The sequence below is a fragment of the Corvus hawaiiensis genome, chromosome Z, assembly GCF_020740725.1.
Source record: "Corvus hawaiiensis isolate bCorHaw1 chromosome Z, bCorHaw1.pri.cur, whole genome shotgun sequence".
In the NCBI taxonomy this organism is placed as follows: domain Eukaryota; kingdom Metazoa; phylum Chordata; class Aves; order Passeriformes; family Corvidae; genus Corvus; species Corvus hawaiiensis.
In genome coordinates, this window is record NC_063255.1 from 42,940,575 (window position 1) to 42,963,102 (window position 22,528).

Below are 22,528 nucleotides of genomic sequence, written 5' to 3' on the forward strand. Positions count from 1 at the left end.
TAATTCACAGAAAATAACTACCTTAACTTTTGAATTTATAAATAAAAATCACTTGGTGTTTTTACCAGTTTCAAACTGAATAATCCATATTTGTGGGAAATAGATACATGGACAACTAGCCCACAGGAGCAAAACTGATGTGGTTTCATTATACTATGAAGAAGTGAAGTATAAAGGGAGGCTCTCCTGTAACTCATTTTTATTTAAATCGTTATTGTTCAACTGATTTTTAAAAAAATCTACTGATTATTTAAACTGAGGTATCTGAAATCAGAATTAGCTTGATCTTTAAATACTCTTAAGTCAGTCGATGCAATCTTTTTGGATTTCAGTAAAGCTTTCAATACTTTCTCCTAGAGGATCCTTCTGGACAAGATGTCCAGCCCACAGCTGGATAAACACATCATGGGATGGGTGAGCAACTGGCTCGCGGGTCAGGCACAAAGGGTTACAATGAATGGGGTGACATCAGACTGGAGACCTCTCACTGGTGGGGTTCCACAGGGCTCCATCCTCAGCCCAGTGCTCTTCAACATCTTCATAAATGACTTGGATGCAGGACTGGAAGGGATACTGAGCAAGTTCACAGATGATACAAAACTGGGAGGAGCTGTTGGCTCCCTTGAGGGCAGGGAGGCCCTGCAGAGAGATCTTGACAAATCAGGGGTCTGGGCAATCACCAGCCCTGTGAAGTTCAACAAGGGAAAGTGCTGGAATCTGCACCAGGGATGGGGCAACCCTGGATGTATGGACAGACTGGGAATGAGATGCTGGAAAGCAGTGCCATGGAAAGGAAACTGAGGATCCTGGTCAATGGTGAGTTGAACATGCGTCAGCAGTGCCCTGGCAGCCAGGAGGGCCAGCCCTGTCCTGGGGTGCATCAGGCACAGCATCGACAGCTGGGCAAGGGAGGGGATTGTCCCGCTCTGCTCTGCACTGGGGTGGCCTCACCTCGAGCACTAAGGGCAGTTTTGGGTGCTACAGTGTAAGAAAGACATTAAACTATTAGAGAGTGTCCAAAGAAGGGTCACAAAGATGGTGAAAGGCCTTGAGGGGAGCCATATGAGGAGCAGCTGAGGTCACTTGGTCTCTTCAGCCTGGAGAAGAGGAAACACAGGGGAGATGTCATTGCAGTCTACAACTTCCTCATGACGGGAAGAGGAGGGACAGGCACTGATCTCTTCTCTGTGGACCCGAGGGAATGGCCTGAAGTTGCGTCAGGGGAGGTTTAGGTTGGATATCAAGAAAATGTTCTTCACCGGGAGGGTGACTGGGCAAAGGAATAGGCTCCCCAGGGAAATGGTCACAGCACCATGCTTGACAAAATTTGCTTCTTTGTTTCTAAATTCAGCATTCGGGAGGATTACGAGATGTCTGTTAAGGAGTGATGTGGAGAGTGAGGTGTCAGAAACAGGCAGTGTGGTGAACTGGAAGACTAGAAAAAGTGTAACTGCATTTGCTGATGCTGTGTGTTATTTCACAGCTTCTCAAAGATTTTTCAGGATATATCAAACTTCTGGGTCATTTGGTATTAAGTCAGAAAGTTTGCTGACTACACCAAACTAACTATGTGGTGTGGTCAACACACTGGAGGGCAGGGATGCCATCCAGAGGGACTTTGATAGGCTTGAGAGGTGGGCCCATGCAAACCTCATGATGTTCAACAAGGCCAAGTACAATGTCCTGCACTTGGATTGGGGCAATCCTAAGTACAAATACTGGCTGGGAGGAGAATGGATTGAAAGCAGACCAGAGAAGAACTTGGGCATGTCAGCTGACAAGAAACTTAATGTGATGTGGCGATGTGTGCTTGCAGCCTGGAAAGCCAGCTGTATCCTGGGCTGCATCCAAAGCAGTGTGGCCAGCAGGGCAAGGAAGGGGATTCTGCTCCCCTACTCTGCTCTTAAGAGACCCCACTTGGAGTGCTACGTCCAGCTCTGGGGCCCCCAGCATAAGGACTTTTTGTAGCAAATGCAGGGGAGGGCCACTAAGATGATCAAAGGGCTGCAGTGCCTGTCCTGTGAATAAGAGGCTGAGAGAGGTGGTGTTGATCAGGATGGAGAAGAGAAGACTCTGGGGAGACCTAAGAGCAGCCTTTAAATTCCTAAACGGGGCTTAAAAAAAGGGTGAGAGTGACTTTTAACAGGAATATTTAGTGATAGGACAGGGGGTAATGGCTTTAAACTGTTGATAATAGACTAGATATAAGGAAGAAATTATTTACTGTGAGGCTGGTGAGGTGCTGAAACAGTTTGCCCAGAGAAGTTGTGGATGCTTCATGCCTGGAAGTGTTTAATGCCAGGTTAGATGGGGCTCTGAGTAATCTGGTCAAGTGAAAGGTGTCCCTCCCATGTTGGGGGGCTGGAACTAGAGGATTTTTAAGGTCCCTTTCAATCCAAACCATTCTATGATTCGAAGTTCTTTCACAAGGCAACAGGTTCAGAAACTTATATTCTAGTTTATAGGCCTACTATGGGCTGTAAATATTTATTAAATATTTGGCATAAAAACAAATGTGGATCAAAACAGATATTTAAGCAGATTGTCTTCTGTGGCTTGATTTCTCCTTAAAAGAAGAAGATGTTAGTTTGCTCATCTTTTTGTATATTCTCAACATCAGATTAAACAGTTTGAGTGCTTTTGTGCCACTTTCTTACTTACCTACAGAGACAGTTAATGATAGTTGAAGTCACTTGTCTGATGTGAGAAAATACTATTTCTTCTCTGCTGTCAAGGAAGAAAGTAGAAGATCATTCAAACCACCCCAGGATATGGTGGCCTTTCTCACTCAGTAGTAAATGTTTTGCAATATCTCAAAATATCTGTTCCATGTTAGAACATTCTGGTTGCCACGTACATGTGCAAGTACATGGTTGACAGTACTCATGAATCACTGGCTTATATTTTAGGCAATGAAGGATTATATTAATCTTTTTATTAAACCTGTCTGATACGACACTGATGATGGCTATGAAAAACCCTTAGTTTTGGGGGTAATTAGTTCTGTAATGTAAAACAGGCTCTACTGAATTTTCTGCTCAACCTGTTTTGTAGCATAAATTATGGGTTGCCACTGCTATTTCTTTACCAAGGTAAACAGTGTGGGGCAAAATAAGCGATCCATGTGCAGGAGGTAGGGATATTAATAATGTAGAAAAACTGGTAGAACATCTCCACATGAAACTAGTATTGATTTAGATTACTTGTTTTGAATCTCTGCCGCTCAGGATACCCTTGAGAAAGTAAGTGGAATAGGAGATGTCCTAAAACAATCGTGAGCTTTGGGGTTTTGTTTGGTTTTATTTGGTTTGGCTGGGAAGGTTTTTGTTGTTCTTTTGGGGGGGTGGGGAGGGGGGGTTGATGCAGCTTAACTGGGAGAATTGAAGAAGCAGCACACAGTGCTTCCACAATATAATTAATTTATCAACAAACATACCAGCTGCATTATTCAGAGCAAGCCTTGTATTACTTCTGGGATTCTTCTTTGTACATGTCTCTTGTATTTATAGCTTTGGTGTGACTAAGAAAATGAGTAGGGCAGCACCCAGCTAGGCTTACTAGCAAGGACCAGTCACTGCAGTCTGCCCGTAGTGGGGCAACTTTTGGGAGACTGATGCAGCCCAATGCTTCTGTCCGCAGCACTGATGTGTCTGGCACAGGCTGCTTGCAAGACTACTGGGATTGCGTGCATGGCAAATGGGATGGAGCTCAAATATCAAGGAAATTATGGCTAACACTTTTCCCTCGTTGTTGTGCAAATATTTCCTGTGTTAAGACATGATGTTGCAGTCAAATGGCACGTTTGGATCTCTTTGCAGTGGCAGACATGAGCAATGACTAGGGCTAGTTCTTCAACAGGCAACAGTAAGAAGATTGCTACTGAAAGAGTGGTTACCTTATACAGATGGCAGTGCTGTCACAAATGCAGGCATGCCTTGAACATGCAGCACATACGGGTAGGAGCAAGAGTATTACAAACTACAGATTCCTTTTAGCAATGAGAAATTTTCACCAGAATCTTTCTTGTTTGCTCACCTGTTGCTTACTCTGTTATCAAGGCTGAGACAGCAAGCCCAGGCAAGGAAAGAAGAAAATGATAGTAAAAATGATGATTAGTATGCAAGGAAAAACATTGTAGCTGCTTCCTTCATTGTATCCTCCTCGTAATGTCAGTCACTAGGGCAATAATTTTCATTTTCTGCTCTTTCTGATGTTACCGCATAGGTGAAAAACTTTTGTCCCTCGGAGGCTGAAAACTAACGAAATCTCTTCTGTAAAGAGAATAGAGGTCAGTGCCTAGGCAGGGTACTCCTGGACATAAAAAAGCAAATCTACCACAGGGGCAGTGCATCTCTTGTGGTTTTGAGAGGGTACTGTTCTTCATGGCATTTCCATGAATTAATTCAGTGGTCAATGGTTCAATTTTTTTATTCTTTATATCGTTGTGAAACCAATTCTTGCAGTAAAGACAAACAGTTTTGACAAACTGATTTACTTTATTTTGTAAAGTATTCCCAAACTTACAAAGTTTCATAAACATCAAATATCTGCTCCTTTTATCTCCATACTTACTCCTGCTTGAGCTTATACCCTTCTAACAGGCTTTTCCCTCGGAGTGATTGCCCTTTTCTATAAACCTTTAGCACCTTTGTCTTCTATTCTTTGCCATGTAAAGCAGAAATTAACAGCCAAGTAGTATTAAGTTCTGGGTCAGAAAATATTTGGTATATTATTTTTGTTTGCTTTCCAACTCACAAGAAGCAGAAATTATGCAGGTTCACCAAAATCTGAAATGAAGCTTTTTCTGGTATCTTAAATTTAATGAGCTGAAAAATCCATTGCCTGTCCCATTGTTTATTACTTTCTTACTAGATGTCAGCTATCTCAGTTGCCTCCTGTAAGAAATTGTTCTCTTACACACCATTTCTACAGAAATAGCTTGACACTGACCTCCAAGTTGCCTAACATCTATTCATCTGCAAATATCATGACAGTACAGTAAACATCTCCCAGCCCATGTCACCATCCCAGTCTTGTTCTTCTACATTCCATTGTGAGAGTCGTGATAGCAATCTGTGTTGATTGTTGAGAAATGCAAGATATTTTGGACCAGAGTCTGTCAAACACATGAGAATCTCATTTAGTTATCTTCAAGGTGGTAAGCTACCTGAGCTGCCTTGCCCGGTATTACTTTTCTTGCGCTGCCAAAGCCTCTGTTGGTAGGATTCCCCTGAATATTTTGCCATACAATTAATTGAAGGTTGCTTTTATAATATGAGACAGACTGGTCACAAATACCTTGATCTGGGTAAACTGTGTCTGAAAAAAAAATATGTGTGACAATGCACCTGCCATTCAGATGGCCATCATATGATTTAGCCTAATCAGAACTAGTTAATTACAGTTATTTAATCTGAGACACCTATTAAACATATTTTGGAACATGGACAAAGAGGAAGGAACTTAAAATACATTTAAGGGCTTTTTTTTTTTTTAAAGGCTCAGTTTCTTCAGCAGTATTAAAATTTAGAGAATTTTGAGCACTAACCATTAAGCATGTCCGCATGGCACAATACAGGGCTGCGCAGAGACAATGGGAAGCTAGCTGAAAGCAATGCTGTGCATTTTTCAAGGAGCTAATTGAGGATTTGGTGTGGAGAAAAGACACTAGAGAGAGAAATAGGGATTCAAAAGCTGGAGGAATCCTTGAGAATCGACATAGACTTTCAAAAGGCATCAAGTTCTCTGCCTTTATGTAATATTTCTAAAATATCTGAAATGCACCAGTTTTGTCTTTCACACATAGTTTAGTAACATACAAATTGTAGTTCTTGGAATTTTATGTAATTATCAGAAGATGTTCAGTAGATAATATCAGCTATGCCTTGTTATACAGACATTGATAGTACCTGTTGCTTCACTGTAATCTAACACAGTCTTGGTACCATCATACTAATGTGCAAATACTTCTCCTAGAAGAGAGTGGTCCATTCAACTAGAACAAAACTTCAGACTGCTAAAAATAAAGATAATTTTTTTTTTAAAGTAAAAGAATAACTTCTGTGGTTTTATATTCCCGACTAAAATACAGAAAAAATACTTTCAAAGCAGGTATTTGTTAGACATTCTAGCAAGAGTGTTTTGTACATATCTTTGATTTCATCACCTGGTTTCAGCACACTAAAAATAAGGAGTGCCAGAGCGTCCTTGAATTGAACTCCTGAATCAATGAGTGTTTTGTCATGCTGGGAATGGAAACTGGCTAAAATGCTACTAGTTTTACTACATGGCACTCTTTTCTCTGAGTCAGCTCCTGAATATTTCACTGAGCCTGGTGTAACCAGAATTTCCAGTTTGGCTGGGACAGTCCTAGAATATTCCGGTATCCAGCAGATATGGTTTTGCTATTTTTCCACACCACATGAAGGAAACAGGATATTCCTGCTCTCACCTTAAGTCCTGCATAGGAATGCAGGCTTTTGCAGCACAGTAATAAGAGATAGGGACTCTGGAACAGGGTTATGATGTGATACAAGTCTTATGTTTTACTGCAAAACAAGATGAAAAGAGTATGTTCTACTCTGCATTAAATGTTGGTTAGTATGATGAGTCCTCAAAGCTTATGTTCAGTTAGGTAACCTGACACGGGTCCTACACAGGTGCTGTAACACATGCTCTCCTTTCTTCTGGTTTCTGTGGCTGTATATATATATGTACATATAGATATAAATATATAAAAAGAAAAATACTTTTCACTGACAACAATAACTACAGGTGAAGTAGCATAAGCAGGGAACAGAAGTTCCTCCCTAGCTGCCTGACACAGTGCCTGAGTTTTCTCACTGGAGGTAGGAACTATCAAATTGTTCTTCTCTTGACTGGCAGTGCTAGGAGACATGTTCATCACTAAAATTTGATGATGTTTTTAGAAGAAACATATCTACTAAATCTACTAAATTTTAGTAAACGACTCTAAATTTCAGTTGAGATAATTAAATTCGACTTGTTCAAGATCTGCCCTCTCCAATATGAACAGTATACTTAGTAACGAAATAAAAACAAGGACATAGTATGAAGGACAGCTAATGTTTTACCTGGATCATGGCAGTCCATCATGATTACTGATAGAAATTATTAATGTTATGACTGTTTGACAGAATGAGATAGAATTCGTCAGTTAGACTTCTGTGAAATTACTTAACCACATAGTTCTTAAACAAATACTTTCTTGCCTTAGTACTTCTCAAGGTTTTCTTAGTTGCTGAGATTGTAAACCTTTTGCCCAAACCTACAGACACTGAAAAAGAAGTCACTGCGTGCCATCGTGTGGATATCACAAGAACATCAGCATCTGTTCTGAAGAGATGGATTTGTTTAAAAAAAAAGGGGGCGTGGAGAAGAGGGGGTAGAACACAAATGTGTATGTCCTTGAATACAAATATTGGGAGGAAACTCATTCCAGAAAATAGAGGGGTTTTGTTTCCGTTTCTTGCTTTTCAGTTAAAATAAACTAGCAATGCTAATGGCCATGAGGTCACACTGTCAACTGTTAATGGTCTGTCATTAGCTAAGCAACTAGGCAATGACTTCCAGATTTGGACTTCATATCCAAGACACTTCCATGACGAAATACCACTTTAAACACTCTTTGTAGCACTATTCTCTACACACTCAGAGACAGCAGAACAGAACTGACCTGCCAGTAGCATACTTAGGATATCTTTCTCCCACTTTTTCTTCTTACATGTATACCATCACCACTCTGTTGCTAGTTCCAGTTACACATACGGTGATTCTCTAAGACAATCAAAGCTACTAAAACTGACGTAATGAATTTGAATGTTATCCTGAAAAGGATGGCAGGGAGTTGGGATAAGAGAAATGAAAGAAGAAAAGAAGAGGATAAGTTTGAGGCAAAATCACTTATAACTTTTTTTTGCCTTTTTATATAAAACAGCTTGTGTCCACAGCTTCCATGAACAGTCAGTGCTTTATAAGATGATCTATAAGTCAGTTTCTCAGAACAGTTCCCATTTTAAAAAGTTATTTATTTGGAATACAATTAAATACAAGCACAAGCCAAGGATGTTTACATTGCTTTTCCACATTAAAAAATAGCAAACTAAATTAGAGGTAAGTCCTGAAATATTTTTATGACTTATATCAAACTGGTGAAATTAGAAGCTCTGTTCTAGAAGGGGGGAAGAAAAAGAAAGTGGCAATTCACTTCGGGGATTTTCTGGATGGTGTTTCTGGATAACAGTTATGTCTTTAAACACAAATATGCTTATGTGCAGCACAGCAGTGCTGAATGAGACCCCAGAACTCAAATGGCCTTTTGTATCACTGATACAAAGAGACTGTGTGCTGGCAGGTTGGCTGCTCTGTAATTTACCGAGATTATGGACATCTTCCACAATACTACTATTTTGAACTCATGCAATCTGGAATTTATTTAAGTTGGATCAGGGCAATAGAAAAAAGAGTGTTAATCATCTAAATACATTAATGAGCTTCATCAACATGAAGAGCAACTGGAGACAGGAAGTGAAGGAAGAGAAATGCTCAGTTACCCTTTATTTTCCTTTAAGCTGAGTGAACACAGGATGAGCACTGTTATCTTGATGGTTTTTTTCCAAAGGAGATCCCGGTACTACCAGCAGTAATGGCAGAAAGGGAGATGTGAGCATGATGTAAAGCAGAGGTGAGTAAAAATGGTTTGATTTTTTGGTTTGGTTTTAGTTTGGTTTGTTGGTTGGGTTGTTTGGTTTGTTGTTGGGTTTTGGTTGTTTGAATTGTTTTAAGCACGCAATTACAGTTCGCTGGAGCATGTCACAAAAGACGACCTGTTCTCGGGGCTTTCCTGAATGTCTGCTGTGCACTGAAGCATTTGGCCTTTTCTGAGCGAAAAGGCAAATTTAGGGCTACCAAAGGAGCAACAATCCCTGTCTCCACGCGTGGCGCAGGGTGCGAGGTGCAGCCTTTCGGGTACGAGGGTCAGGAGGTGGCAGCTGGTGCAGAACAGTCACAGCTGTCACTGCGCAGTTTCCATCGGAAGAAACTGCAGCACGGACCAGACCCAACTGCCCTCGGAGAGCCGAGTGTGACGAAACCCATGGGCAGCAGGAAAGGGCACGGCGCTGGCCTTGACGAGCCACGGTGCCTCGTAGCGCACGCCAAGGCCCGCCGCCCCTCGCAGGCACCGCCCGCCGCTCAATCGCCGTTCGGCTCCGCCCGCCCCGCTTCGGCCGGGATCGCCGTTCGGCTCCGCCCGCCCCCCTCCGGGCGCGATCACCATCCAGCTCCGCCCGCCCGCTCCTGCCCGCCCCACTCCGGCGGGGATCTCAGTCCCCTGGCAAGGGAGGGCACACTGGGCATGCGGGGCGGGCACGGCCATTCTGGAGGGTGGCAGGAGCCGCCGGAGCGTTGTGTGGATCGCAAGCCTGAGCGCGCATTCTGATTCCTCCCCTGTCGTTGGTAGCGCCCTGTGCGGGAGGCGGTGGTGAGCGGTGCAGCGGCGCGGCGGGCCCGCGGTGCCGGCGCCTTAGCGCGGGGCCATGAGGCACCTGCCGTACTTCTGCCGCGGGGAGGTGGTGAAGGGCTTCGGCAGGGGCTCCAAGGAGCTGGGCATTCCCACGGGTGAGCGGGCGCGGGGGGCACATCTCCTGGAAACAACACGGGCGGGGTGTCCCCGGGTCTGGGCCCGGCCGTGGGGCTGGGGGTCCGCGCCGGGCCCCGGGAGCGCTGCCGCCGGTGAGGCGCCGGGCGGGGGGTTCTGCAGCCGGTCCCTGTCGCGCCCCTCGAGCGGAGCCGTGCCGTGCTCCTGCCAAGCAGCGGTGCAGCAGCGGTGCAGCAGCGCTGTGACTCAGGTCGCCTCACCTCGGAAGTCGCCCGGCTGCCCTGCACAGCTGCGCTGTTTTTATGACTTGTGCTTTCCGAGAACGGCCCTCCCTCCTTCGGTATCAGCGTTTTCCTGACGCTTCCCTCCCTCCCCCCCCACCCCTTGCTTAGCGTCTTGCACTCTCCCTTGTGTTATTCTCTACACCTCAGTCTGTAAAGAGGTTTCTCTGAGTTTTGATGTTTGTTCCTTTTTTCATCTAGTGGTCGTCATGATGTACAGCATGTAGATAAGGGTCACATTCACGGTGCTGTGGTGTGGCAGCTTGGGAAAATATCCCTTCACATAAACCTCCGATAGGAATAAGGAAGGGAGTAGAGTAGGCATTGGGAATCGCAGCAAGGAAGAAAGTTCAAGGGGTGTAAAGCAGAGTTTGAAATAGAGCAGGTGGGCTTGGCCTACAGAGAATATATTTTCCTATTGCCCATCTCTGTTTCAGTTGTCTAAATGCAGCCAGATGACTACTGCAAGAGAATTTTGACCTGCCTTAAACAGACACTGAGGTCAGAGGTCATATGGCACTTCTTCTAATGGACATGAAACTTCGTAAGGTTACGCTTATGGTGCTGGATTTCTGACATCTGAGAATGTCACATTCTTCTCTTGTTTATAAATGGTGTGTTGGTATTAGGGAACGGGGAAAGGAAGCCGTTAATGTCTGGGAGCTTTGATAAAAATTTGGTAACTGTCCTTTCAAATCAGTTTGGTATCTTGCATGAAGAGATCTATTCAGCTGGGAAATAGACGTAGGATAGTAATTTTGAGAGAAGGTTAAATTCAGTCAAAAGGAAATTTTATTTTACTGTAAATATGTACTTTTCAAAGGAAATCTCAAATCCACAGAGGCCTCTGTAAGTGAACTTGTACAAAATTGACAGATGACTAAATAATTATTGCATTTGCTTCTAGATATTTTATTTCATCAGCAAATATTTTACTAATAAATAGTTCTGAGATGTTCTTTTATAGTGCAGAAGAAAGTTGATTTTTTCCCCTCTCATTTTTCATCATAGTAAAGCTGTAGTAATTGTCCTAAGAATGAAATGTGTTCTGGCTGTAGAAATGACATATTTATTAATTATTATTGCAGAAGAGAAAGGAAACTATAAAATACAGTGGGTGTGCATGTAGGAGATGTAGTAACTCTGGTATTGCCACAGTGACTGAATTTTATGAAGCTGTTTTATACTTTGCCAAATGGTATGTTGTGTTATTCTTATCATCACCAGTGTTATGTTTGTAAATAGTATGTAGGCAGAGTTTGGCTTTTAAGTATTTGAAGATCCTGTTATATTCTTAACTTGCACAAAGTCGCTCACACTTTACACTTTATAAAATTTTTACAGCTAACTTCTCTGAGCAAGTGGTTGAAAGCTTTCCACCTGATATCTCTACTGGTATATACTATGGATGGGCCTGTGTTGGAAACGGAGATGTTCATAAAATGGTTTTGAGCATAGGATGGAATCCCTTCTATAAGAATACTAAGAAATCAGTGGTAAGAATTTTGGTTTTTGTGGGATTTTTATTGTAATAAAAGACCAGATGAATTTTAACAAGATACGCAGGATTTGACTGATGAATGATATCTAGGAATCTGCGCACCATTAGAAATGCATTTGTTATCTATATAATATTTATATTCTGAAAAGAATATAGTCTCTGTAACCGGAGAATATGCAGATGAAGTTGAATAAAGTTTTTTTCTTCTGTTCCACTGTTTCTTTACTACTTCCAAATTTAAAATATAACAGTACTTGAAATGATGGTTGCTTGAGTTGCTGGTAGCAAATTAAGCGTAAACTTGATAAATGCATTGAATTTACTGGTTATGAGAGCCTTAGCATGAGCTGGAACATAGTAATAATCTGTTGTTCTCTGCAATGTATCTGCATTTCAGATAGGAGATGTTGGGGCAGCTTAATTAGTAATGATTTTTAAAATAATTCTGTTCTTAAATGATGGAATCCATACATGAGGTGCTGCAGCTTAATGTACAGAATAAATATTTAAAGGCATATAAGGATGTAAGGATGGTGAAGTTAAAATCCTGAGCTGTGACAGCTTTGGGGATTTTTGCTGTCAGATGCTGATGTTTTTCCTGAGTCTTGCAGAGCTCTCATGTTGAAAACAATTTTATTTGGACATGAATCTCTGCTTCTAAGTGTTTGTCTTAGGCAAATGTATACTTTAAAAATTTTTTGCGGATAACTTTTCTCAGCAAGTAGTTAAAAGCTTCCTAACTGATAGTTCTGCTGGCATATGCTATGGGTTGGCCTGTTTTGAAGATGAAGATGTGCATAAAATAGTTTTGAGTGTAAGGTGGAACCGTGTCTTAGTCTGGACTTGCTGTTCAATTTTAGCATTCAGTTCCCTTAGGAGATAGTTGTAAAAGCTCTCCTGGAGCTGACTACTTCTATCAAAGTATTCATAGTTATTTAAATGTATCCACTTGTTGATGAAACATTAACATTTCCAGCCTTGGAAATCTTACCACTGAGAAGTTTGGAAGCATTTCTCTTCAAGTCTGAGGGTGTGGGGGTTTTTTAAATTGGTTGGTGTTTTTTCGTTTGGGTTGGGTTTGATTGGTGGGTTGTTTCGGTGTTTTTTTTTTTTTTCCTTGGCTGTTTATTTGTTTGGGGGGGGTTTTGTTTGGTGGGGCTTTTTTTTGTTTGTTTTGGTTTTTTCTTTTGTTTCATTTTTAAGTTTTGGTTTGGTTTTTGTGGGGGTTTTTTTTGGTTTTTTTTGTTTGGTTTGGGTTTTTCTGGTTTTTGGGGTGGTGATTGTTTTGAGGGGGATTTTGGTGTGTGTTTTTGTTTTTTGAGGGTTTTTTTGTTTTGTTTTTTTTTTCTTTTTTTCTTGTTTTTTTTTTTTGTTGTTTGTAGGTTTTTCTGTTTGGTTTGGGGCTTTTTGTTGGTTTTTTCTTTCTTCTTTCTTTTTCTCTTTATACACTTTTTACTCTTTAAGGGAGTAATTTTTTTAAAATTCTATACAAAGTGCAATTCTACTTCCTAATAAAAACTAAAGCCCTGGCCTTTTAATTTTGGATTATACATGCTATATTAAATGTCCCTTTTATTTTTATCTGTTGAGGAGAATTTGAATGTTGAATATTAGGCCTGCATGCTTACAGAGAGGGAGATAAACTCCTAAGTTCATAATAATTGTTCACTTACTTCTCTTCCTTTAGGAAACGCACATTATCCACACCTTCAAAGAAGACTTTTATGGAGAAATTCTTAGTATAGTCATAACAGGATACATTCGACCGGAAAAAAACTTTGATTCCTTAGGTCAGTACTGGAGGTCTCCCTCAAACTAGTTTCTTTTTTGTCTTATTCATGCAAGCTCTGTGTCTTCACTGTATCTCCTTCCATCATGAGATGTTTTATCTGTTAGCCTTTGAAATTTCAGTAAAATTTTTTCATAACTTAAAAATCAAAAAACATACCCCCACATCTTCTAATGTATCACACTAAAAACCCGCATTTTTCTTTCACTTGTCTGAGGAATAATTTTAAAATCATGGGCTTGTCAAAAAAGTCAAGTGTATTAATTTCTTCTTAAAATGCAGTTTTGTTAGTATTGAAACAGAACTGCTAACATGTCTTTTGGGAAAAGAAGAGGGTAGTGCTGTTAATGGGTAAAATGCAACTTTGGCATGTTAAAAGACATTTTACAAGCAAAGAATTCTGCCTTTCAAACCTCCTAGTTATATTCTACTGCTGTAATCGTTGTTTGAAGTTTTGTGGTACCTTATTTTCACTTGTTACTGTGTTCAGAATACAAACCAACTTTCAAATATCCCTATTCTTACCTTTTTCAGATGCACTCATTTCGGCAATTCAGGAAGACATTGAAGAAGCAAAAAGACAGCTAGATCTACCAGAACATCGTAAACTCAAAGAAGATAACTTTTTTCATCTGCCAGAAGGCAAAACAGTAAATGATAACTGAGAAAACCCATGCAGCCTTTTTTCTTTTTAATTTCTTTTTCTTATTTTGTCCCCTGTCATGGAGCTTTTATGTTTGCACTGCTCTCTGAGATACTTTTGTGTCATATGTTTGTTAGATAACTGAGATCACAACCAACCGTACAAGATGATATCAATTTTCTTTTGCCCAGTCATACAAAAGAACTAGAAGGCTGTACTATGTCCTTATAGATAAATTGTGTATCCTAAAGTTACTGGGTCTTTAGAGATCTGAGCACATTCAGAACATGACCAAAGTTAATTGTAACCCTAAGGTGTGGTTAGCTCATTTAATGAAGAATGTCTGTTTTTAACATAATGTCATTCCAGCTTATTTTCCCATTTTTTATGTCATTCTTAGATCTGGATTTTAGCTTAGAAAATGTTGCTATTGATTGACTCAGAAAATTCCTGCAGTTAGATATGATTAGATAACAATAGCAAGATTAATTCTCTATAGTTCTTGTTTTTTGTATACTACAGCTGTTGTGGCTGAAGCTGTTAATTTAATTGAAATTATTTATTTAAAGTTTATTTGAAATGGAAGAAATCACTGTTGCTCATTGTGTTGCTAGAATCTGAGCTATACCTCTTCACAGCTGACTGAATTTATGACAACATGTGATTTGTGTAGTTTAATTCTGAAGAGGTGTTTCACTTAATTTCAAAAAATGAATAAAAGTGTGAAAGTTTATAAACTTTAAGGTTCAGGTGCAAAAGATGCAGAAACAATATAACAAGACTTCTGCTCATTGCACCTTAAAGGAAGATAGGTAGTGAGACACAAATTTGCATTTTGTGTGCTGCTGGTATTTTTCATAGGAAAATCTTGAGGTTATTCACTGCACTGGCAGTAAATGTCTGACTTCAAGGTTGGCATTATTGTAAGGCACAGAAAAATCTCATCAACACTCTGCACTAAGTGCAGGTAAGAGCCAAGGTTTTGGCAGACCCAGTAGATGAATACAAATGAAAGCCTTTGGGGATTTATTGCATAATATATCAACTCTGTAGTGAATATTTGTTATTTTTTACAAGTAGTTGCAGACAGTCCTACTCTGGAATGTGGGGATACAAGTGGGGGTTGGACTAGATGATCTCCGAAGATCGCGTACAACCCTAACTATTTTGTGATAGATAAGTGGAAGAAGTACTATGAGTTGATGGTAATTTGAAAAATACTTGCGAACTATGTAATACGTGATTCAGTATCTACTCCTCTTTTCCTGTGATAAATTTTTCTATCCCTTGGTGAATGGAACCAGGTTAGCTACAGTGACTGTCACATTCATAACTTTTTGACATTGCTCTGTGATGTGTCTGGCACATATTCTGAAATTCATAGTACTTCTTTGAATATGTCTCAGCTGTGATTCTCTGTCTGAACTACGATGTTCAATATGTAACGCACAATTTCTGTAGTGAAATCTGATTAATTTACTCCTTGTCCTGTTGTATTCGAATCCTACTTTTCACTCTAGAGTTTAAGAGAGTTTCAGCAAGGAAGCTCCTTTGGCTCTTTGTGGCAGGTGCTGTCAAGATGATAGTTTCACTTCATATTGTTTTAAATTCTCGCTGGTATCATGGGCTGTTATTAGGATAGAGGTCTTGAGGAAATCAAGGTCTTGTGTTTGCTCTTTAAGACTTCAGGAGAAAACTTGATTTCTTTTAAATGAATTGTTCATCAGTGCTGTTGATAGCAGAGGCAGATACAATACAACTGGGAGAGAGGGACACGGGACATGGGACAATATACTTTCTTTTCAAGAAGAAAAGTAATTTAGTGGGCTTTTACTAAATAATGTGTTGGAATGTATTTCTAAAAAGTCTGTAAAAGAGTTGTCTTGCAAGATCGATGATTGGAATTTTAAAAAGGAGAGATGAAAGGAGAATTTTTTTTTGCAAAGAGTTTATGCATTCTTCAGATTGTAGTAATGTTAAAATCATACATGTTACTACTCCTTTTAGAGAATAAACAAATGCCACGCTAGTCAACAGAATATGTTGTCAACAATGGATTGTTGTTTATCATGGTACTGTAGCTAAACACTCATAGCTGCCTTTAAAGTTGATTTTTGCCAGTAATGTCATGGGTCTGTTGTGGAAACTGGTGCCTTAAGCTGGTTCTGAATAACACTTTTCTGTATCTGGTAATAATTGCCACTACCAAAAATTCAATTCACCATAGCTGTGCTATGGATAGAGAACAGTAGCAAAGGGAAAACTCGAAAGACTTAGTTCTCTCAAATCCTGCCTGAGGTATGATATATGGATACACTGAACTAAGAAACTGCTCTTTCTGTGTTTGTCTTCAAGTTAGAGTGTGTTACTACATCCATTTGCTGACCATATTATTTAAGAGAAAATGTTATACATCACTTTTTAAGCTCAATACATAATTCTGAGCACAGTATAAACTTTATGAAGGATTATATTTTTATATTATGTACAAGTAGCTGTATTTTGGTTGATGTTGCTGCGCTGTACCATTACTAAAGGAACTGTAATCGACAAAGTTTTCCTTCTTGTGTTGGATTTCCTTTCCTTTGCCACTCCTAGCAATGTTAGGTGTCTCTGTTTTATGCAAAGCTTAGTGGGGGTGACTGCCTTATTTTGAATTTCTTAATCTTCCCATGATTTTATATTCCTCTTTGTTACTGAAGGTGCAATGGTTAAATCCCAAGTGGGTTCCACAGAACTCTTGCAAAGTTACAGGGTAATCATGAGGTCTTTAGGAGTATCTTAACAGAAAAAAAAATCCACTTAAGAATTATGGCTTAAAAATCAGTCTTTCTCACATTTGATTCCTTTGTAAAGTTAAGTGTTAAGTGATTAACAGCTCTAGAGCTGTTTATTATCAAAAATGTGAAGGAACTATTATTCTAAGTCTCAGTCTATTCTCTTAGCCATCTGACCATACTGGCAACAACTAATAGCACTTTCACGCACTTTTATGTAAAGACTTCGTTCTTCACAACGAGAGGCTGTAAAGAGCATCCTCTTATGCAGTATTAGGTACTTAGGCAATGCTAAAAATCCTGTTATGTTCCTTTAAGGTAGATTACCCACTGAGTGCTATTTATTCCCTTTGACATAGTTTGAAAGTGCTGAATCACTTTGAAAGATAAGCGGTAAATTTCTGTTGTAAATGCTCTCTGCTTATTTCAGTTCTCTCTAGCCCATGAAGGTCATAAAGAAGACAAAAGAAGTTCTTTTTGCCAGTGTACTTCTGGACCGTATTTTGCTTTGCAATAAATTCAGACTCTCTGTGTGTGATGAAACACTATTTAAACCCCTGGAATTAGGTTAATTAGGTGTTGATGATGTATAGAATATTTCTAATACTTTCATGCAAATGAGGAATACTGCAGAGGTACTTGGTGGAAGAAGTCATGTCATATATGCAGTTCCATTGGGAAACATACTACAAGATTATAACGAAAAACATCAGCTTTGAGCAATACAGATGCACCAGATGATACCAACAAGTCTGGGTATGAGAGCTACTGTATTATGAATTGCTTTCCAACTATAATTCCACAGAGTAAACTACTGGCACCTATCCCAGTGACATTAGATAAATATGCCCATCTTGTTTATCTGCATGTTTTGGTAGTGACTGACATGGTTCTTGGTAAAAGTGTAAGGACACACTTTGAGTGGATGGTTGTAGTGACAATGCACACATACATATAGGCAAAGGATTTGCTCTCTAAAGAGTGAACAAATAGATTTTCTTAAAGCAGTGTGCATCTAAAAGCCTACAAAAAGCTTTGAAGAGACCGCTTTTAGAAACCATGCCCTTGTCATGATCTTTCTTGGATGAAATCATGAGCTCAGCATGCTAGGAAAGTACTAAATACAGTGAAGTAATTCTGTGAGAAAGGCAGCATAGCAGAAAATCTATAAAGTAGTAAGGATTTCTCTAAAACACTGACTTCCATCCTATTCTCATTCATCTTCCTCATCCCCCAGAAGTCCATTTTGAAATATATATTGAACTGTTGCCATCCTATCCCATATATGCTGTATCTTCATCTCCAGTCTTAATCACTTGATGTTCTTGTAGTAGTTGCTTATGTGGGAAGGAAAGGCTTTGGATTGATGTACAGCCTCTCATACCCTCCCCCGTTAACAGCTGTGGCTTTGCCTTGCTTTATTCTCCAGATCCTTGTAGTGATTCCAACTGAAGTTCCAAATCAGCTGGTAGGAAAGTAAGTGGTTTGGATTTTGTTCTATGGTGGTAGAATGGATTACAGTACACAGTCATCTGATAACAGCAGTTAAAACCCCTGAAATTATGTGAGATCAGGTAGGAGAGGTCATTGTTTTAAATGACCTGTGAAGTGTAGAAGTGTAGGTTAGAGCACCATTTTTAATGTACTTTTAATGCATTACCCCTCCAATACCTCAGTTGTACTCTTGCAGCTGTGATGGTATAAGGCTAAAGAAAAGGGGATTGGTAGGATAGCTGTAAGGTTTTTTATTATGTCAGAAATAGTCAGAAGCAGGGAAGCTAACAGGGACACAAACACAACTCACTTCTAACCTTAGGCTAGAAACACAAAACACTCAGAAATAGTTTTAACTTTGATATCTAGAAAAAACTGAAGACTGGTTGTGTGGCCTGAGCTTGCTTTTCCCAGTTGTATAGTTTGGTTTAATCACATTTTTTTCACTCCACAAATCTATATGCAAGATGCTGTTGCTGTTTCAAAGCTTTTTCAAAACGAGGTGATTCTCACATGATGATACAGTTTGCTATCCATTGAAATAGGTACTTTCTAGTCAACTGTTTATTAGAAGCATGGGTGTTTTAGAAAATAGGAGAGAGAAGGTGACATGTCCGGAATCAGCTGCAAGTAAGCCCTGTCTATTCTGGTGATGGAGCAGGGGCAGTATGTCGTGTGACTTCACCTCAGCAGCACACTTTTGCACTTTTCTGCTTTTTATTTTTAAATGTCAGCTTAGTCAGTCATAAAGCCCTTAAATGCCAGTACTGCTCTTCAGCAAGGTCATACCTGGCGATTTTTGCTACAGTCGCAGCAGTCTGGGCTATTTGAAGTCACCACAACAGGGTGGGCAGCAGCCTTCTTCACTGTGCAGGGGCATGTTAGCTGGATACAAGAGAGAACAAAAATAAGAATATTAAAAGATTACCTGCCCTTACAGGAATACTCTCCATTGTTCACATTGTGTTCAATAGTTAAAAGTTTGGTGTACAAATCACGGGAGAAAATGCCTCCAAATGGGCACTTCTTATCCTCGTGTCTCCTGGACTTTGTATTCATCCACAAAACAGCCTGAGTTGCGTGTTTCACCCAATAAACTATCTCTATGCACAAGATATACACCCAAATGCTCTCTTTCCTAGAAAAACAAGGCAATATCACAACACAAAAAAGAGTCATCTAACTTCCCTTCAAATACACACTGAGCACTTCTGTTATTCTTCACAAAGAATCGCATGTGAAATGTCCAGCAGGAGAAGGTCAGTATTAAAAAAAAAAAGAATCCTGAGCCTGGTCTTGAAACTCTGTGTACCCACAAAGCATAGTTCATGGGTGTTTTGAAATTTGTGAAAAAACTCTTCATGGACTGCAAGGATTGTGATGGACTTTTGCCTTTCTTCTTTTTCCCTCTTATCATCATTCTATCATCTGCCCTGGACAGGGGTCCCAAAGAATTTGCCGGGTCCTGGCAGGGTCCTGGCAGAGTCCTCCATATAATGCACATAACAGAAGAAAGATGCAGACTGTCAGGGCAAATGTGGGACATGAAACCCAGGCCAAAGTGCTGAGCCTCTGTGGTCACTAGCAAAGTGTCAGCTGTTGCAGCCCTTGCTGCACAGCCTAACGAGTAATTGAGGGTCTGAAAGGAAGAGTGAGCAATGGCAAAAGAGGTTACTAGGGATAAAACTCTCGTGGTCTATAAGCTGTATTAAACATTTAATACTTGTATTTTATATGCTTCACTGACTTTTGGTCTTTGTTTAAGGAAATAAATCAAGGCAGACATTTATTGTGAAAAATTCTTCATATCCTTTACTGCTTATGTCCATAGGGCCATTCTCTTCTCTAAACTGATTACCCAGCTTTTTTATTTTCTCTTGTCAGCTCATTTTCCCTGGCACCCACAGCTTACTGTGGTGCAGGTGTGAGCTTTAAGGGCAAGCAAACCAGGTGTCTGCCTCTCATGGTGACATCAGAGGCAAAAGAAGAGTGGATTGGGACACTCAAAACTTGAAGTCAGTTTCAGGGAGCAACAAGAGCATCCAGGAGCCAGACTGCAGCTCTGTGGGGTCACCCAATGGTGGAGTCACCTCCATGCAGAGGTAGTGGAGCAAGATGAGCCAGAAGATGCTAGCTTAAGGAGGAGGGTGTAGTGGAGCAGGAAGGAAAAGCAGTAACTCAGGTCCCTAAGATTGGAAACAGTCATCTGCGTCACTGAGTCCAGGGGCAGCATATTTACCTGGATGTTGATAAGGATGTCTGATTGAAGAGCTGCTGGGAAGTTTTTTGAGACTTGGAAATCAGGATTGTTAGAAAGGGCTGCAGTTAGAGCAAGTGTCTAGCACACAGAAGCCCAACACCGCATCCCCGCTCTTGTTATGCTGGTTTTTTTTATTTCTCCTTTCTGAAGGGCTGAAATCCTTTTCAGCCAAGCACACCAGCCAGTCAGGTAGTAGGGAGGAAAAATAGTGGCTACAGAAGCACAGTAACCTGACCAATTTCAAGGTCTCCCTTTTCAGAGTTGAGTGCCTATACAAGATCAGTGAATCTTCATAATCAGACTGTTAGCAAAGTCATTGCTGCCTACCCTAGGAAAAAGAAACTCAGTAATTCAGTGCGGTCTGTCCCACTAACTCATCCTGCCATCTGAACTCAAGCCAAGGGTAGGTGCAGGGGTGCACCTCATCCCAAGCCTCTGGGGGCTGCAGAGACCACCCCAGTGCTCCGTAATTTCTTGAAGAAAGATTTGACTAACCTCTTTGCACTATCTATGTATTAGTTAAATATTTTGATATAGAATAGTAGTACCACTAGCTACTTCACTAGTGGAGTGAAGAACTAGAGACACAAAGACTTTTTAAAATGCCTTTTCCATTTTTCTGTAAGTTTCATCCTTCTTCGGAAGAATGATAATTTTGTTCTGCTTTCCTTAGCTGTTTTCAGTGTAAGGATGTGGATGTCTTGCAAGGCTTCCTGCAATGCAAGGCCCTAAGAGTTTAGATAACTTCTTTCTCTCACTGACATACTGTCTGTATTTGCTTTTTTTTTCTTTGCTGAAGATCCATTTTTCTACAGAGCATATTAAAACATCCAGCAGCCTAGTCTGTCTAAATGTCCCTGGGGGTAGAGGGTAGTCCAAATCTCTCTCAAGCCTCTACATGTACCTGGTTGTGCTAGCACATGAACATTTTTAGCTTGCTTATACAAGTAACACTCAAAGTAACTTGCTGATGAACTCTCATCCCTCTCGTAAGATGCAGAAATTCACTTTCACCAGACTTTGAGAGACTGTTTTCTCTCTTCATATTTTTTCATTACTCTATTATTGAACAAGTCCTTACGTACTATCCTCCTGGGTATCATCTCTAAGAATGTAAGGAATACCCTAAGAAACCTGGATGTTTGATCTTAATTGTATTGAATTGAGCAGTATTCACATTTTCCATCATTCTATCCCCGCTGCAGTGTAAATCCTAATATTATTTTTCCTCCTTTTAGACCCCGGTCATTTGGCATGCTCTGAAAAAATGTTGAGTAGTTGATGGTATGTTGGACAGCCATATAGTTTTAATGAACGTGTTTCACTTTACTCTAAAACCTTAGCTGAAGTAAAGACACCTCTGTTTCTGGTGTCTTCCTGAGGTTGGACATCCTCCATTCTGTTGTCAGTGACTTCTAAAAATTTCAGAACTTGTCAGGGCTGAATTCTGACTTTCATTGAAATTGTCTATGGACCACATACATAATATATAAAAATTCTTATTTTTCTTCTTTGCATCCATCCACTTTATCCTGGTTTATGTTTTGTTCAATTTTCTGTGTTGTTTTAAAAATTTAACCCTGGTTATGAGTGTGAAAAACATGACTGAATTATCTGTTAAAAGGGACCTTGATCCTGATAAGATAATGGTTGTAATATTAAAAAAAAAATAAATAGCAATAAGATAAGGTTCTTATCTTATTGAATTGAGAAGAGATTAACTACTGCTGAAGAGTACAATTTCAAAAACATCTGAAGCCTTGCAAGTAAAAATAAAGATTTTTTTAAGGTGAAGTACAGGCCCCCTGCCCCCTGCCTTTAATATTTGCTCCTTTAGCAGCTTTTGTTCTTTTGTGTAATAGTTTCCAGTCCCCCACAGAGGGGAATGTACGCAAGCAGGTGGTCTTAATATGTTTCATGAGTGACAACCTTTAATGTTACAGTCAGATACAAATGTTTAAATGCCTCAATTTTTGTACTTCTCTTGTCAACAAAAGGAGTGGAATTAGACTTTCTTTTATTAAAAAATCAATTTTTTGCATGTCTGAAACATCATAGAATGGGCAGTTGTGATACAAAACATCTTCCTACTGAAACCTGTGCCGGGTATTACGTCAAGTAATATAACTAGAGGTTCCCCCAAAACAGCTTCACAGATTTGCAA

The 22,528-nt window shown here is 40.0% G+C and overlaps 1 protein-coding gene across 3 annotated transcripts; it reads left to right on the top strand.

Moving 5' to 3' along the window:
* The first annotated feature begins 713 nt into the window (after nucleotides 1-713).
* On the top strand, nucleotides 714-16,387 carry RFK (riboflavin kinase). Of its 3 annotated transcripts, XM_048291676.1 has the most exons (5): nucleotides 9,572-9,639; nucleotides 10,338-10,444; nucleotides 11,245-11,396; nucleotides 13,089-13,191; nucleotides 13,725-16,387. In XM_048291676.1, exons 2-5 carry the CDS (start codon nucleotides 10,414-10,416, stop codon nucleotides 13,853-13,855), a joined length of 417 nt encoding a protein of 138 aa, XP_048147633.1. In that variant the 5' UTR covers nucleotides 9,572-9,639; nucleotides 10,338-10,413; the 3' UTR covers nucleotides 13,856-16,387. The 3 variants fall into 3 exon arrangements, with proteins under 3 accessions (XP_048147631.1, XP_048147632.1, XP_048147633.1); XM_048291674.1 differs by lacking the exons at nucleotides 9,572-9,639; nucleotides 10,338-10,444 and adding an exon at nucleotides 714-816; XM_048291675.1 differs by lacking the exon at nucleotides 10,338-10,444 and having other exon boundaries at nucleotides 9,321-9,639.
* The last annotated feature ends 6,141 nt before the right edge of the window (nucleotides 16,388-22,528 follow it).

What these genes read in the sequence shown, in the direction of transcription:
- RFK (XM_048291674.1), top strand. Translation starts at nt 729, where the DNA reads ATGGGGCAACCCTGGATGTATGGACAGACTGGGAATGAGATGCTGGAA. An exon ending in ACTGAGGATCCTGGTCAATG is followed by an intron (nt 817 to 11,244) that starts GTGAGTTGAACA and finishes AAATTTTTACAG; the next exon opens with CTAACTTCTCTGAGCAAGTG. An exon ending in AAAAAACTTTGATTCCTTAG is followed by an intron (nt 13,192 to 13,724) that starts GTCAGTACTGGA and finishes TACCTTTTTCAG; the next exon opens with ATGCACTCATTTCGGCAATT.